Raw genomic sequence first — 16136 nt, forward strand, 5'->3', positions numbered from 1 at the left:
TTGCTCCAGCGGAGCTACCAATGGTTCTCACAAGCACCTCCTTAAAAGTGTAACTACACATCAGGACAACAGAGATACCACGTGGGTGCTCGCTGTGATTGGTCAGCTTTGGCTTCTTTGTTCAGGATGTCTCTGATGCTGGCAGAGAATACTGACAGTGAAGAGAAAGAGATGAAAGCTGAAAAAAATGACCAAAAGCGCTAGCAGAGTAAACCCTCTCTTCACCGTGACCATGACTGCCTCTATCACCGGGAGCAAGAAATACTGTAACCACCATAAGTTTGGGTCTATAATGAATGCATTCCACAGTTTGATAGCATCCAGCGCATCCATCATGTGTTACTGTGGTGCGATGACAATCAGTGGGTTAAATCCTATGCTGAACTATAAATCAATTCCTACGCCACACTCATTTACGGCGCGACTGGCGGAACACCTCGACCACGAGACATAAATCCGGCTTAAGCCCTCTTTCCCCTCTGCTGTCTTATTAGGGGCGCGATGTGATGCAGCCCTGGGCAGGTTGACTTTTAAGCAGCTAGAGAAAGGTCACTATAGCCTAGCACTAATAAAAAAAAACCCTTATATGAACTTACAGGGAGAGATCTACATACAGTAGCAAAGCTGTCATCTGTTGTAAGTTTGTACATGTTGTAATAGCACAGGGGAGGTTAATTGATGATGTCTGAGGACAAACAACTAAAGAAGAAAGTGCAGAGTCCTTTTCAAATGATGCCGAGTCGGCTAAATGGTTTGGCCCTGCACACCCCACCTGCGCTTGCCGCTGCGTGCAGCTGCTTTGCTGACATCCCCACTTTTGTTATTTAATTAAAATGGCTAGAATCATATTGTTTTATAAAAAGGTCCTGTTACGGCACATGTATTTTGTTGATACAAGCCACTATTAAATTAGGGAGAGCTGAATCACAGTGAATTGAATTATGATAATGCCTTTACCCTTCGGTTTTACACACAGAACTCGTAGTTCGTTTTACGGCTACATAATCACTTAACCTTTTATATGGCTTAGCCTGTATTTTCACAGTTGGTCGTGTGTATAAGTGTGTGTGTGTGTGTGTGTGTGTGTGTGTGTGTGCGCGCTCGTCTTGAACACACATGGTTAACACACATACTGTTCATGCTAATTGGACGGAGAGCAAGAGAAAAAAAAAAAAAAAAGCACTAATCCTTCCAAATGATTGGAGCCATGTTGTCAAGGGCAAGATCCGTCTGTTTGACACCGGAACAGAGAGAGCGACAGAGAGAGAGAGAGAGAGAGTGGAGCATGAAGAGAAAATGAATGAGACCGAGAGAGCTGGAGATATAAAGAGAGAAGAAAGGTGGAATGAGAGTGCAGGAGGAAAAACAAAATGCACAGTATGAGAGGAGTCAAAAGAATCACACAGGGTGCCAACAGTGAATTGAGAAAGAAAGCGAGAGAGCGGAGAGGACGAGACGCAGAACAAAGACGAGCGAGTAAGCGAGGCCGAAGTTTGTCTTGGCAGGCAAGTCGCTCTCATTGAGATTCATTGTTGGTTTTTACTGGACAATTCCAGCCACTTTAAAAACCTGAAACACATGCCTGAGTCTGCACCAGCAGCAGAACATTACTACAACATCAACAACAACAACAACAACAACAACAACAACAACAACAACAACAACAACAACAACAACAACACCGCCTGGAGGTTGGCATTCAATAAGAACCAAGAGGCAGGGGAGGGAATGGACGAGAAGACAGAGCAGGAGCCAAAGTGGGAGACAGATTATAAGAGAGAAAAAGACAGAAAGAAACATGTTGCCTCAGGAGACAATCGCGTCTGATTATGTGATCATAAGACGGCCTGTTTCCTGACTAAAGCCACCTCTACCCATTCTCTTCCTTCGCCTCCTCTTCTTTTACTTTGTGGGGTTCCTTGAAACCTGCTAAGTACCATAGAGGGAGGCAGGCTTTCACAGCCCCTAGCCAGCACTACTAAATATAGCTGCAGTCACGGCAGGCCAAAACACAATCATTACTCTCTCAGACACGATGGAGGGGAGGAGAGGAGAGGAGAGGAGAGGAGACGAGACGAGAGGACATGAAGATAGGAGCAGCACAAAGAGAGGAAAAGTAAAAGGGAGAACATGGAGAAAGCAAGGGAGAGGAGGTAATGAGCAATGAAAAGGAAGTGTCGGAGGGAGACAAGAAAGGCACAGGGGTAGTTAGAAGAAATTATTGAGAGGAAGAGAAAAAAAGAAGATGCGGCAGATGGGTAAATGAAAAGAGGAGTCAAAGGGGGGGGGGCATAATAGCCAAATATGCAAGCTGCACCTCAAGCTTGTTAATGCAGAATATTGTTGGGTATCACATAACACAGCGAATGCAAACCATTTACCTGCCATAGAAATGTCCTCATATCAGCATGCTACCATCACATTTTAAAAGCCCTGGAAATACTTTCACTCTTTCTCTTTTCCTTTCTGTGTGATATTCAGTCAATACTCTAGTCGAGTATTGGGTACTTGATGGCATGTGGTTTTCCCTTCATGAATGTTACACAAGCACAAAGGACAAGAGTTTCCAAGAAGGTCATCGGGCTCTCATGTTTGAAGGAATGTAAGGATGATGTGGGTAGATGACCGGGAGTCTAGGAAACTTGTCTTGGCTGAAGTCTAGGATGGTTTACAGTGTCCATATATGGTGGCAACAAGAAGACAAATAAAGAAACAGCTGATGCTCTCTGATTCTGCTGATTCTGTGTGAATGAACCAGCCTCGTCATTAGACTTGCAAGAGACTGTTTGTGGTCATCCGACTCCTCCTTCAACTATCCCGTCCCTAAATTCCACAGTTACAGTTACAGTACCTGCTTGCGTAGCTCCTCAGCAGCTCTCCTCGGTGGCAGCCCGTTGGCTGAGCCTCGACCGCTGGCCATGGCCTGCTGCTCCCTCACGTGCTCCCGTGCCTCCGCCCGCTCACTGCGCTCCCTCAGGAGGGGCGGCGGTGGAGGTGGAGGAGGTGGCAGTGGCGGGGCAGGCGCATCCCTGCCGTGGGTTCCCGCCTTGGGCCTCGGACTCTCCCTGGTCCCTGCTTTGCCGTGACTGTTGAACACTGGAGGGGGAGGGAAACACAAGAATAAATTGTGTTGCTTTTGTGATTTTGAATTAATGGGGCGGGGGGGTTAAAGATGATACTAGTTGTGTAGAAAAACCTCTCTCAGTATATGAATCCAGCATGTATTCAGTGTGAACACCATGGAAAGACCTTGGGCGCCCTCTTAGCTTTGCTGCAAAGCTTTGCATGATTCACTGTTAAAATTCAGGAATGTATATAAACTTATACTTATTCATTACATTTTTACAAGTTATGCAACTTCTCATTAAAATCTTTATATTTACAACTGGTCAAAAATAAATAAATGAAAATAAGCCACTGTAAAGAAAATAAGACACTGTGGAAAGTTCCTATTAGGCACCAGGACATAAATACCCTTAAAAGGACATATACTATGCTTTTTCAGGCTACCGTCTACCTATGCCAATGCAGTCCTGTAGTGCAGAATGGCTTATACACTCCTGGCACCAAACCACAACCATCAAGTGGAAAAGCCCGCACAAACATTGGAGTGACAGGCTTTTGGCTAACATATAGCCCCCAATCAGTGAAATATGCATGATTTAAGGTGTGCATGAAAACGTCTTTATACTACATGTCAATGAACCTGTTCAAAATGGACGCAGACTACACCAGCCCCCGGGGATGATGCTAAACGAGTCGAACAGGAGCGGGGCAATTAACATACACATTTCAATAGCTCTCTCTTCAGCTTTTTACGAGGGTCAATCTGAAGTTTTCGTGGCATTTTAATATCAACAGGCAACAGGCTGTGTGGAAAGAATGACAGGAGGCAACGGCACAAACACACAGAGCATTTACAGTACACAGCATATACAGTATACTTTGAAAAGCAAGAAGTGTGTTAGACGATCTGCATATGTATTTTTGAGCATCAGTGAATGATTCTGTCTGCAAAAGTTTGGATGTGTGCGTTATTCATTCACGTGAATGGGAAAGTGGACCCACCACCAGAAGTAAGCGTCTGCGAGCCTCTGGGGCCCCTGCCTCAATAAAAAATGAGAGAAAACCTGACATTTTGAGAAGTGAGCTAAGCAAGAAACGGAGCCCAATAAAAGCTGTTTAATTTAGCTATGTCAACATGGCACATGGCCGAGAGAGAGAGAGAGAGAAGTGGAGAGAATGTGGAGCGCTGATGAATGGCCTACAATGTAGGGCCCTTCCCGTCTCTCTTTACCTCCCAGAATAAGATGTTTCTCTCTCCTTCACTAATTCTATTTCTCCTTTCCCTCAACTGTTCCCATTCCCACTCCCCTCTCCTCCCCCTCCCTAAGAGCCCATATAACCCGGCTCCTGCTGGAGAGAGCGGCCCAAGCTGCATATTAAAGTGTCACGTTTGACACCAATCTTAATACCGCAAAATGTACTAAGGTGTGTGTGTGTGTGTGTGTGTGCCTGATATCCAACACAGTATAAACACTGTCTCAACACTGAAGCAATGACCCAGTCTTGACTGTGTGTGCACACACCTACGTATGTACACAAACGTCCGTTCCTGTGTCCTTAACCCCCTCATCTCTTATTGTCCCCTACAAAGTATATCAGCTTATTTCCCTCTTATCTATTTATTTAGCATATCACGGTGAAGGCGCCAAGCTGCTTTGCAAACAGTGTTGGTATACGAGATAAGAAGGGAGAATAAGCTGTCCGCATGCACACAACAAGCCTGGATTTGTTCAAACAGGTTTCACTGTCCTACTGTTTGTCCTCCTTATACAGAAATGTGCAAATGTACAGTCTGTGTTTTGAGCTGCAGCTACAGATGTTCATGTGAGAATGAGAGACAAGTATATGCAACTCTGTGTGTGTGTGTGTTGGGGGGGGGGGGCAAGCACTCGCTGATGAACTTACACAAAGGCAGAGCACAGTTCTCTGAGAGTTCAATGCAAGCAAATCTATGGACCTCTCTCTGTCTTTCTCTCTTAATCCCGCCCGTTTCTCTCCTCCTCCACATTCCACTTGAGAGGATGACAGAGGAAAAAGCTGAGCAAAGCGTTCACCTTTTGAACCTTTCTGGCGGTGATTCTACTGACTGAGGAGGGAGAGAGGGAGTCAGGGAGGGCGGCAAGGAGGAACTGTGAAATCCAGCCCTTGTTTCACGGGGAAACGCCTGGCCGGAAGGATTGTGTGTCTCTAAAGTCTGCCGGGGAGGGAGGTTAAAATCGTTTCTCTAAAGCTCTGTAGAAAAACTGTGGATTCAATACTACAAGATGGATATCAGACACACATGATGTGCCACTGTAAATAAAAATGGGACACAGGAGAACTATTTTGGATTCTACTGAATAAACTTGTTTTATACGCAAATCTCCATCTTATCAATTTATATCATCAACTGAATAGACTGAATGATTTTCTGCCTGTGAAGTAAGATTATTTGTGTCATTTTGCTGTACAACAGGTAACATTTCTGAGGCGTGCTTGTTTTTATAGTCCTCGGTGTGCGACTCTGTTCTCATAGGCTCAGTTGCATGCATGCTATTTCCTAGATGTTGTGCACGAGTGTGTGTATGTGTATTCATCCGAATGTCTATGTGCCCCAAGGGGTGTACATATGCCGTCACTGCATTGTGTGTGTGTGTGTGTGTGTGTGGTGATGTGTGTGTGTGTGTGTGTGTGTGTGTGTGTGTGAGCGGAGGGCCCCGGCCAGCTGTTGCAGTGTGTGCATAAACACCTTGTTAGGGCTTAGCGAGCTAAGTGTTAATTGGGGTGGAAAGAGTCGATGAGCTGCCCTGCTATCCCATGTGACTTACCCCGTCTCCGCAGTGGAAAACAAGAGGGCAAACTTAAAATTGCTCTCTGTGTGTTTTTCTCTCTCTCTCTCTCTCTCTCTCTCTCTCACACACACACACACACACACACACACACACACGGAAAGGGACTACTACTCTGTCTTCTGTCTCACAGCTCATTCTATGTTCCCATTTAGCCCGAGTTTTTCTCCATCTTTCACTCTCTCCGAATCTGTTTCCACAGCGGATCTTTCCATTCCTCCTTGTTCTCCTGGTGCTTCATCCTTCATTCATCCTCTTCTTCTTTTCGCTCTCATATCCTTCTTCATCCATCCATCTATCTTTTCCTCCTTCTTCCCTCACTTTCATCCCCCAACTCTTGCACCTCCTCTCTTCTATTTTTCTCTTTCTCGCCAACTCCTCCATCCTTCTCCTCAGACAGTAAACTCTGGCAGTATGTCTGTGGTGCATTAGATCAACTGAAACCATTCCCTTGTCCAGTGTGTGAGGACAGGAGAAGTGTGTTAGTAATAAAAAAAATATGACATGCTTTGTTCCGAGCTCTGGTCCTGTTCCTTACCATGCCCATTGAGCGGCTGCCTGGCGGGGAGCTTGCCCTTGCGAGGTGTCGAATGGCAGGAGGAGGAGGCCGAGGCTTGGCTGCTGCTTCCCCCGCCGTGAGAGTGGATACCACCGCCGTTCCTCACCTCCTCCTCCTCCTCCTCGTCCTCCTCCTCCAGGTCCTCCTCCTCCTGGGAGCTTCCGAAGTAGGCCATGTTGCTGGGCAGGGCCGATGAACCTGAGTGCAGAGAGGAGGAAAGGAGGAAAGGAGGAGAAAGGGACACGTGGATGGAGATGAATAATGAAGCGGTAAGTTGGGGGAGGAGAAAGGAGGGAGGGAAATGAAAAGAAAAGGAAAAATTACAGGTGAACTCAATATGAGATATTATCCTATTTGAACACAATACACCTTTTTTGAGACCCCCAGTTGTGCATGTATGGGGGAAAAAAAATCTCTTTTTTCCATTCTAATGTCAGACATTACAGATGAATCAACATCAATATGTAAGTGGCGAAAAAATTATGTAGAAAATAGAAGTTGCTGAAGGGTTTGTGAATGATGGTGATTGAGCTGCTGTTTTTTTTTTTTTTATTTTTGGTTTTTTCTCATCTGTTATTATCCCAGCTGGTGGCCTATTGATGCTGTGTAAACTGCTCTGCACATTGCTGCGCCATTGTTGCACCCGCTCACACACTAAAAACGCATAAACATATACAATGGCACAATGTTTGAATGATTTGCAAAGCCATGGCAGTTTTACTTTACAACAAGCATTTTGCACTTTGCGTGAATCAGGCCAAACCTCCGTCAGCTCCTGAAATCTCACACTGATAAGCTGCATCTATGGAAATATCATTTATCACCTGACCTTGATCTTTGTTCCTGGTGTTTATCATCTTATCCATTATCCACATCCCTTATCCTGTTTTTGGTTTCTTGTTGCAATGTTTTGTAAATGTCGCTGCAAGACATTAGTGTTAGCGGTGCCGCTTCTAGCAAGATCACTGGTGCAGAGGGAGAGGGAGGTGATGACTTGTAACACATTCTGATAGCTACAACTGAAGCCAGAGCATTAGGAGCATATAACAAGTCATCTTCCCACAGAGACGCTCGATGTTGACAGTTTTATTGAGACGTATATACTGTACATGTGCTCAAATAGCTAACTCTGTAAAAGAGTTACTTTAGAAACCAAATAGTCGCTCTCTCTCTCTCTCTCTCTCTCACTGCTGAGCTAATCCCAAATCTGTCGCTTTCACTCTTCCAAAACAGGATTACTGTCAATCTCTCCCCCTATTGGAGAAGAAAACTGACGTTCTCTCTCTTTCCTCTTTCTGTCACACTCAATCACTTTCATTGTCATCTCTGAGAAATCTAACTCAATACATGCTGGAAGGAGGCAAATGGTGTTTGGCAGTGGATAGCCTATAATGTTACCTCAGCTAGCTGAATGTAGACACACACTCACACTCATAAAAGGTCATAAAGCCCAAAGCTATGTTATTAAATCTCATAATGTTGCACTCGTAAATCAGTGTGCAAACAGCTGCTCCAGTCATACAGATGCAGGACTAAAAAAAATAAAATAAAATATAAAGTAAAAAAATAAGGCAGCCTTGTGGTGAGCAGCAGTAGTGCCTGGCACCAAGTGTTTGGACAGAAATATAAAAATATATAGACATGGGCTGAGTTGTAAATCACTTTTACTGTATCATGTGCCAGTGTGCTTCCAGAAACATCACAAAAAAAAAATCATTAAAGCACTGTGCGGTCCATTGCCACTAATGAACTGTTCTGATAGCTTGTGAATTGACAACTAAGTGGAGCGTCCCATCTCTGATCGCAAGAAGAAAATCAGCAGGCTACGCACTCCATAAACTGTCTCGGTACGTAACAACATCTGTGTGTCCATTTCCTTTGACTTACTACTGATTGTGAGTTTTTATAGTATAAAATGAAAAATCAGCATTAAAGAATTCAGAAAAATACCTGAATGAATAAACTTGTAATTCCAAAGCATGGTACTGTCTTTGGCTGAAGGCTGGAATGAGTTTATGCATCAAACAACAGATTTCTCCCTTGTCTCTCACAGTGAACATGGACAGTATGAAGAAGGAGGAGGACACACATTCTGCTACCATGAGCCCTCCCTACTTACATGAAGTATGGGCACCACAAACTATTCTTTATTGTTAGCCATGTACTGCTGAAAGCTAAGTGAAGGGCTGTGTATATGAACGCAACTGCGTGTGACCTTGAGCAACTAACAAAAGGTCTGAACAGATCTACAATTCTACAATTAGGATTTGAAATTTTCTATGACTGTGTGTCTATGACTGTGAGTTGACAAAAACGTGCGGTTATGCAACACCCTCATAGCTTTGATTAAATCTGGTCTGTTTATGAGCAGGAAACACTGGATTTTATGAAGTTGTGAGTCCTTTATGACTAAATCAATAGCATGAAATGAGCAACTACTGTGGTTTTTATTACCCTTTTAGGGTGCACAGTGTTTAAAGGGCATTAATGGGAAGCAATGTGTGATTATATGTCAATTAAAATAATGCTAAGCTTCTAAAAAAAAAAAAAAAAAAACAGGCTGAATTCAGCTAGCCTGCATTAAGCTACACAGAGTACTTAAAATCACACAGAGCGAATTAGGAATTAGCCAGGGCAATTATTTAATTAGCGCACTTGTTATGGAGGGTGCTGAATACTTATCTTAGATTTTACACATTCAATACATTATTAAGTGGCCCTAATTAAAATGTAAAGATAACACAAGCATCGGGACACCAAAATAATTCAATTTTCTAATAGAATTATATGAGGGATACATCTTGTATATATTAGAACAAGCCAGAAATTAGCAGCAAAACTACACAAGTCAATCACGAGGTGTCTATTTGGACAACAGGATTTAGATTGAAGGGAATATGCTCTCTCATTAGGTCATCAGTCAAAATTATGCAACCGTGCACCGAAGCTGCTAAGGGCTGAGTAACTGTTTAGTAACCAGCCTTGTGTAATCAATATCTGCGTAAATGTGACACACACACACACACACACACACACACACACACACACACACACACACACACGCTCACCCAAACACATCTGCAACAAAGAGCTTGGCTTGGATACACTAAACATTTGTGTGTAAGTGTGTTTAAGATACACTCAGTACTTAAATGACACCCTGACTAAGCCTGGGCTTTCTAATGACAAAGGAGAAGACGTGGTGCAAGGCTTAGCTGCTGCTAACCTGCACCACACACACCGGAGTACTGTTGAATCCTGAAGCAGTCTCCTTTAGATAAGCCTACACTGCAGAATAAAAATAGTCTGTAAGACAACACAGTTGCACAAAAGCTAGAAATCCCAGTTCTTTCTGTACCAACAAACTGCTGTAAATCAACTTCCTAAATGATGTTGATGTGACAGATTATTTTCTCCCTCTGTGATGAGAACATAAGCATATTGAAATCATTATTCCAACATTCTTTTCTTTAACTACATCTTTGAACAGTGCACTAACAACAATTACTGGCCAGTCGGGGGACCTGTGGTTACCACATGTCACTCCACATTTATTTTGCAAGCTTAGTTTAAATATCATACTCATATCAAAGCTTTCCAAACACTAAAAAGTAGAGCCTGGAAATAATAAGTCTTGTTGTGCCTTGGATCACAGTTTTCACACAGCAGCTCTGCCAGTTTCTAATTATCTCCTCAGAGAGCTGGAGAGAGGAAAATCTGTAGTGGCAGCAGATTCCCTGAACAGATATTAATGGAGTTTTACCTGCTCTCTTTAACTTCTAACGGAGGTCTATAGGGCGAAAAGTAACTGTTGGAGAACAGTGAAATATGGCTTTTACATAATCCACAGTAACCCGCGTGGTACGCGCTGTTTCTCTGCAGGCGGGGATAGATTCTCCCACTGCTTCTGGTAAGTAAGAAGCTCTGAAAACACGAGTCCAGCGTGTGTTTTTGTTGTAGTTTCTTGGCATACAGCAGCTGAAGTAGGATTCAGACAATCATAAGTAGCTGAGCCCACGTAGCAGTGACTTTTTGTAGCAAAGTCTAATTTTCTGGCTTTTAATCAGTGGATCAGGCCTTTAGGGTTGGGTGACAAACACGCACATGCACACACACACACACACACACACACACACACACACACACACACACACACACACATCAACATATGCAAAAAGCCACACACATGCACCTAAAGACGCACAAACACAGGAACAACAGAGACACCTCGTTTATCTTGGCGACAGAGCAAACGCTCCTCTCTTAGACCAAACAAACACACCGAGGCGGCACACACACTGGCCCAATCAGCTTCTAATGACTCGCTTCATTAGCTAAATGGCTGTAATTTACTGCCCTGAACAGGGGTCAGCGGGCCAATGGCAAACAGACCTCAGGGGGACCCAGGGGCAGAAAGGGAGGGAGGACTGGGTGTTTGTTTGACGGCTGCAGGGGTGGTGGATATGATATAAGTGAAAATGTACAAACACAGCAGGAGGAAGTGTGTGCGCCTTTACAGTACTTTCATCCATCCAAGGTAAGGTTGGGGGTTTAGGATTAAATGCATTCAATATAAGGTCCGAAGAAGTTTGGCAATAAAAGCGTTCATATGGAGTAAACTGAAAAGAGGTTTGCAATAAAGTGTGAAAGAGAGAAGAAAAGAGGAGACACAGAAAGAAACAGTGTTTTTTGAAGCTGCAGAATGCTACATGACAAAGACCTAACGAGAGAGAGAAGAGAGAGGAGACAAAGAAAGACGGACACACACAGAGCGAGCCTGTCGAACACATCTAGTGGTCAAATACTGACCACTTGCATTCCGACTACAGGAGTGGCAGCAATACTTCCGGGGCCAATACCAGAGATTTACAGAACCCATCTCTGGCACAGAGACCCTGAATCCATCAGCTCCTACAAAACACACACAAGAATACACATACATACACAAGCATATGGTGAAAAAAAAAAAAAACACAACTCAGTCCTTCTCCAAGATCTCCAACAGGGCTTGAGCCCAATCCCCCAATTACACCGGCTTTTCATCCACCTCATTCCAACCGCAGACAAATCATAATTAGGTCTGAAAGAGTCTATTAGGATTGTCATTTTTAACGGGGCTTTGGGTGGGTGGGGGGGCATAATTACAAACCCCCCATTCTCTGGCTACCCTTCTTTTGTCCCCTTAACTGGAACTGAAACAATGAGGACAATTTAAATAGTCAATCAAGAGGGTTTAGCTGCCATGGGGACATATGGACGTGCTGACTTAGAACAAAATGCCGCATGTGCGCACAGGAAGCGGGAGGCCTGTTTTTAAGAGAAGGTCAGACAAATGTAGGTTTTCTGGCATGGAGAGGAAAAGTTATCTCCTACAGCTAAGCTCTGCCAAAACTCTTCATCAGTCTCTTAGAGGAGAAACAGAGAGAGAGAGACTAAGAGAGGGATTACGCCTCCAATTGACATTCCTAGATGTCAGCGAAACCATTAACCCCACAAACAGCGGCTCTGCTCTTGGAGGAGAATGCAGAATCCGTCGGTGTTGCATTACCAGCTTCTGCACAGCATCGTCTGTGACAAGGAAGTCACAGCTCCACACAAACAGTTTCTAGGATTTTAATCAAACGGCAGGCATACATTAGAGGGAGAGAAAAGTACCTTATCCCTAAGGGAAATTCAGTTGTCACAGCAGCAACACACTTGAGAGACACACGAGTAGCTGTTGGACTCGAAAATCTATTCCCAGGAGTGAGAATGTGTTTCTAGTTAAGCGAGATTCTCAGAGAATAAAAATACCATCAAACAAAATCAGATTTAACAATCCAGCGACAAAGATAAGAGGTCCCAAACATAATTCCCTTAATTCCACATTTGTCTCACACGTGTAATCACGTACTCGGATTCTGAGGTCTTTGGTTCACTAGGTCACAGCCTTGGGGTTATGTAAGCAGAGCAAAGACGCCGGCCTCGCTGAACCCAAGAGAGAGAGAGACAGAGAAAGGGAGAGAGAGAGAGAGAGAGAGAGAGAGAGGCACCACACTGGTGCTGGCGGGCATGGAAGAAGGCCCAGAGGGTAAAGAGGTGAAAACAGCAGTGGTGCACATGTACACTGGCACACTGACACATAGCCACAAAATCACAGGAAAAAAAAAAAAAAAAAAATCACACTCCTGGAAATGAGTCTTATGTAAGAGACTCGTTTCCAGAGTGTGTGCAGACAGTTGTTTATTTACTCCCTAATCTATTCTTATCTCATCTATGTCAATGTGTATACTGTGCGTGTGTAGGAGTGTGTGCATGTGTGTGTAAATATTTTTGAGATACTTGTTAAAATATTAAGTGAAGGTTAGAAAAGGTCAGAAAACAACCAATAAACTGTTTACCTCCATGACAACAATCATTCCTTAATAACTTGGGCTTTCAATGTAATTAGTAGGTCGTCTTAATTTGAAACGAAACCCCTGGAATGACGAACACGACGCGGAGCAGGCACATAATCTGAATCTATCCCACTGCTTCACTCCGCTCCTCTCAGTGCTGCCCCCGCCCTGGCAGCAGCGGCACTACACCCTGTAGGTTACCAGAGGCAGACAGGGCCAGAGGCAGACTGTCTGGCTACCACCCAAATGGCTTTCTCCATGGATATAAACAGCCCAACTACAGGCCTGGACCACACATAAACACCAATCTGAGAACACAGGCAAGGGATGAGCACTCTGGCTTGTGTGTGAGTGTGTGCGTGCGTGTGTGTGTGTGTGTTTGCAGGAGAGAGAGATGAGCAGTGAGATAAATACAGAATATAGGCCCTAGACAGTGTGGGTGGTGAGCATACATGCTGTGCATCCTTCTATACAGTAAGACAGGAATCTTGTTTTTCACTTCTCTGTCCAGTTACTCCCACGTTGCATCAGAATAATTTGGCACCCCTGCTCCCCCCTGGAGGAATTAAAAATAACTTTTCCGCAGATACAGCAACAATACTACCACCACCACCAGCAGCCAGCCAATCCATTATCATGGAGAAACAAATCCCAAAAGAATAAAATGCCATCATTTACAAGCTTGAATTGGGTTGCTGTAATTTCACAACACTGAGGGACACAAAGGCTCCATTAGAACAACATTTGTTTCTCTTTTTGTTGCTCACTTTATCGCTTCAAATCCTTCATGTTCTAACTACTTTTATGTCGCTGTCAGAATGAGTGATGGATAGAAGCCTTTGGGGTGGATGCGTAATGTTTATCAGATAAGATAAGCAAATACTGCAGTGGGTGTGTGGGGTGTGTGTTTACACACTGTGAACGTTTGACCCCAAGATGAATCCCAGAAATCTCCACTGACGGGGCTTCAGGCTGGAAATGGTGCTAAAGGCCCCCGTTATAAACTTCAAAAACATAAGTCTAAATCAAATTGAAAAAGAAAGAGAATTACAGGGATAATGGATTTGAGATTTCCATAACACAGCTAGCAAATCTGTCAGAGGCATTTTGGGAGCAGACATGAAGGAGCCTAATGTGTGTGGTGGTCAGATCACCAGAGACATGTATCAGAATCCTAAAGGGGATTTGTGGGGGGGGGGGGGGGGGGGCGTTCAGACGATATCAAAGACTTGAGTCGCTTTGAAAAGATTAAACAGGGTAACACAGATATCCTCATAGGCTGTGTCACGTCATACACCCTGGATGCTGAGTGCGGGGTGCAGGTACACACGGACACACTAACACGCACGCTCACGATGGCAGGGCACACAGGAGATAAGCAGGAACGGGCAACATCAGTGGTGAGCATGGATTTTCACTCATGCACACGCTTGGATACACACACACACACACACACACACACACACACACACACACAACCTCAAGGGCTCTGCTGACATTCTCCCATGTCCCTATCTTGGTAAGGGTCCCAGCATATGGGTCATATGAGAGGCCAAGGGGAAAAACAGAGCAGAAGAAGCCCGCACAGGAAAATGTCATCCTCACAGCATGGATAGGACACACACACACACACACACACACACATTATGCATATACACACAGAGCTAAACTGGGTCTATAAATACAGCAGTAAAGCAGGGAGCGGCAGAGTGGAAAAAGCCCAGTGGAAAACCATTCAATCGTTAGCTTAGCAGCCTAGCTCTAAAATTAGCATTAGCAGCGTAGTACAGCAGAGTTTGCACACACAAGGCCTAGAAATCAGCTTGCAAAGCACCAGTCCTCACCTTAATTATAAAGAGAGAAAGCAGCAAAACTGAGTCAGGACCAGCCACCTGCACCTCATTAGTCTACCACTCCACATATAAGGGGTGGGGTTAGTTTAGCACCCAGAGCTTAGAATAATCTCAACTTCAAAGAAGATGGTACATTATATCCTTAGCCTATGTAACATCTTGGCCTATATATGCAAATCAAAGCCCCTCTCACCGACGGCTTCAGTCACTTTTAGCAACCTCCAATTATATGTTCCTGAATGAGCCCTGTAAGGTTAAAATGACATTCCATAATGGGAGTATTCTCATCAGAGCAGCAACGTATAGCCATCACGTCCCAACAGACTTGAATCTAAATTCGCCTCTTCTGAATCTTTAGCCTACTTTGTGAAATGGGCAGAGGTTAATAATGATAACAGTAAATTAATCTGAAGCGGGGGGTTTTGTCTTCCAAATGAGTTAATTCTGGTTGCAAGGGTATGTTAAAGAAAAAAGGTGAGCGGGATATTCAGCAAAGGATAACACGGAGATAGCAGAGAGAAGTCAGAGCCAAGGTTGTTTGAGAAAATTGCCATATATGTTTTTTTTTTTATTTTATTTTTTTATTATTATTCAGGCCTTGAATATGACACTCCCTCTTCTTTCATGTTCTCATATTCCTTCACAATAAAAAGGACTATTTAAATTGACGAGTTAATTTGACCTAATGCGCACAGGCAGTTTATTTGGGAGTGTGATAGCATCTGCATGTAACCTAAATAGTTTTCCCTGTTAAGACACCAATAAACAATGCTGCTGTCTGTGGCACGCACGCACGCACGCACGCACGCACACACACACACACACACACACACACACACACACACGTGCAAACACATGCACACCAAACTGCTAATTGTCCTGCCATGGCTTTTACAGTTCATTTGACATCAAAGGTGCTACATAGTGTCGATGAACCTGTGTGGTGTTTGCAGTGTAGTGTGTGTGACTGTGCGAGTCCTCTATGCACAAACAGCTGCTGTGGTAGAAGGTGATAGGCAGGGTGTTAAAGAGACAGATAGTTGTTGAAAGGTATGAGGGGGAGATGTGTAAGCTGATGAAATGCAGGATAACCTTAGCCTTGGGCAACTGCACAGATATTTGTAGTATGTATATGCGGTTTTGTCTGTGTGTATGTGCAGGCAGTACGTGATTAAAACCTGACTTAACAGAACCTATTATCTGTACTCTTGAACTGCTCATGTGTGTATCTTTGTGTGTATGTGTTCGGTGTCTAAAATAAAGAGCAGGGCAAAGTGTTAAACCACACTTCAGGTTTCCCTTTAGATGTTTACATGAGATAATTCATTTCAGAGTAACCAAAACGTCAGCACTGAGCTGCACATACCGTATGACAGGTCTTGGGAATGCTTCATTCAGATATTTGGCAGTTACTGGGTGTGTTCATACGCTTGCTATTAGACAGTTAAATGTT

General features: G+C 43.9%; 1 protein-coding gene across 1 annotated transcript in view; it reads right to left on the reverse strand.

Annotated features, from left to right (window-relative positions):
- jarid2 (jumonji and AT-rich interaction domain containing 2) overlaps positions 1-16136 on the reverse strand; it is a 55009-nt gene that overhangs the window by 15699 nt on the left and 23174 nt on the right. The window contains exons 5-6 of the mRNA XM_022747141.1: positions 6433-6651; positions 2852-3096 (exon numbers count right to left, since the gene is read on the reverse strand). Of these exons, the coding sequence (XP_022602862.1) occupies positions 2852-3096; positions 6433-6651 (464 nt within the window). The remainder of the gene's footprint in view (positions 1-2851; positions 3097-6432; positions 6652-16136) is intronic.

This window comes from Seriola dumerili, unplaced genomic scaffold (genome assembly GCF_002260705.1).
Source record: "Seriola dumerili isolate Sdu_G_001 unplaced genomic scaffold, Sdu_1.0 BDQW01000110.1, whole genome shotgun sequence".
Lineage (NCBI taxonomy): Eukaryota > Metazoa > Chordata > Actinopteri > Carangiformes > Carangidae > Seriola > Seriola dumerili.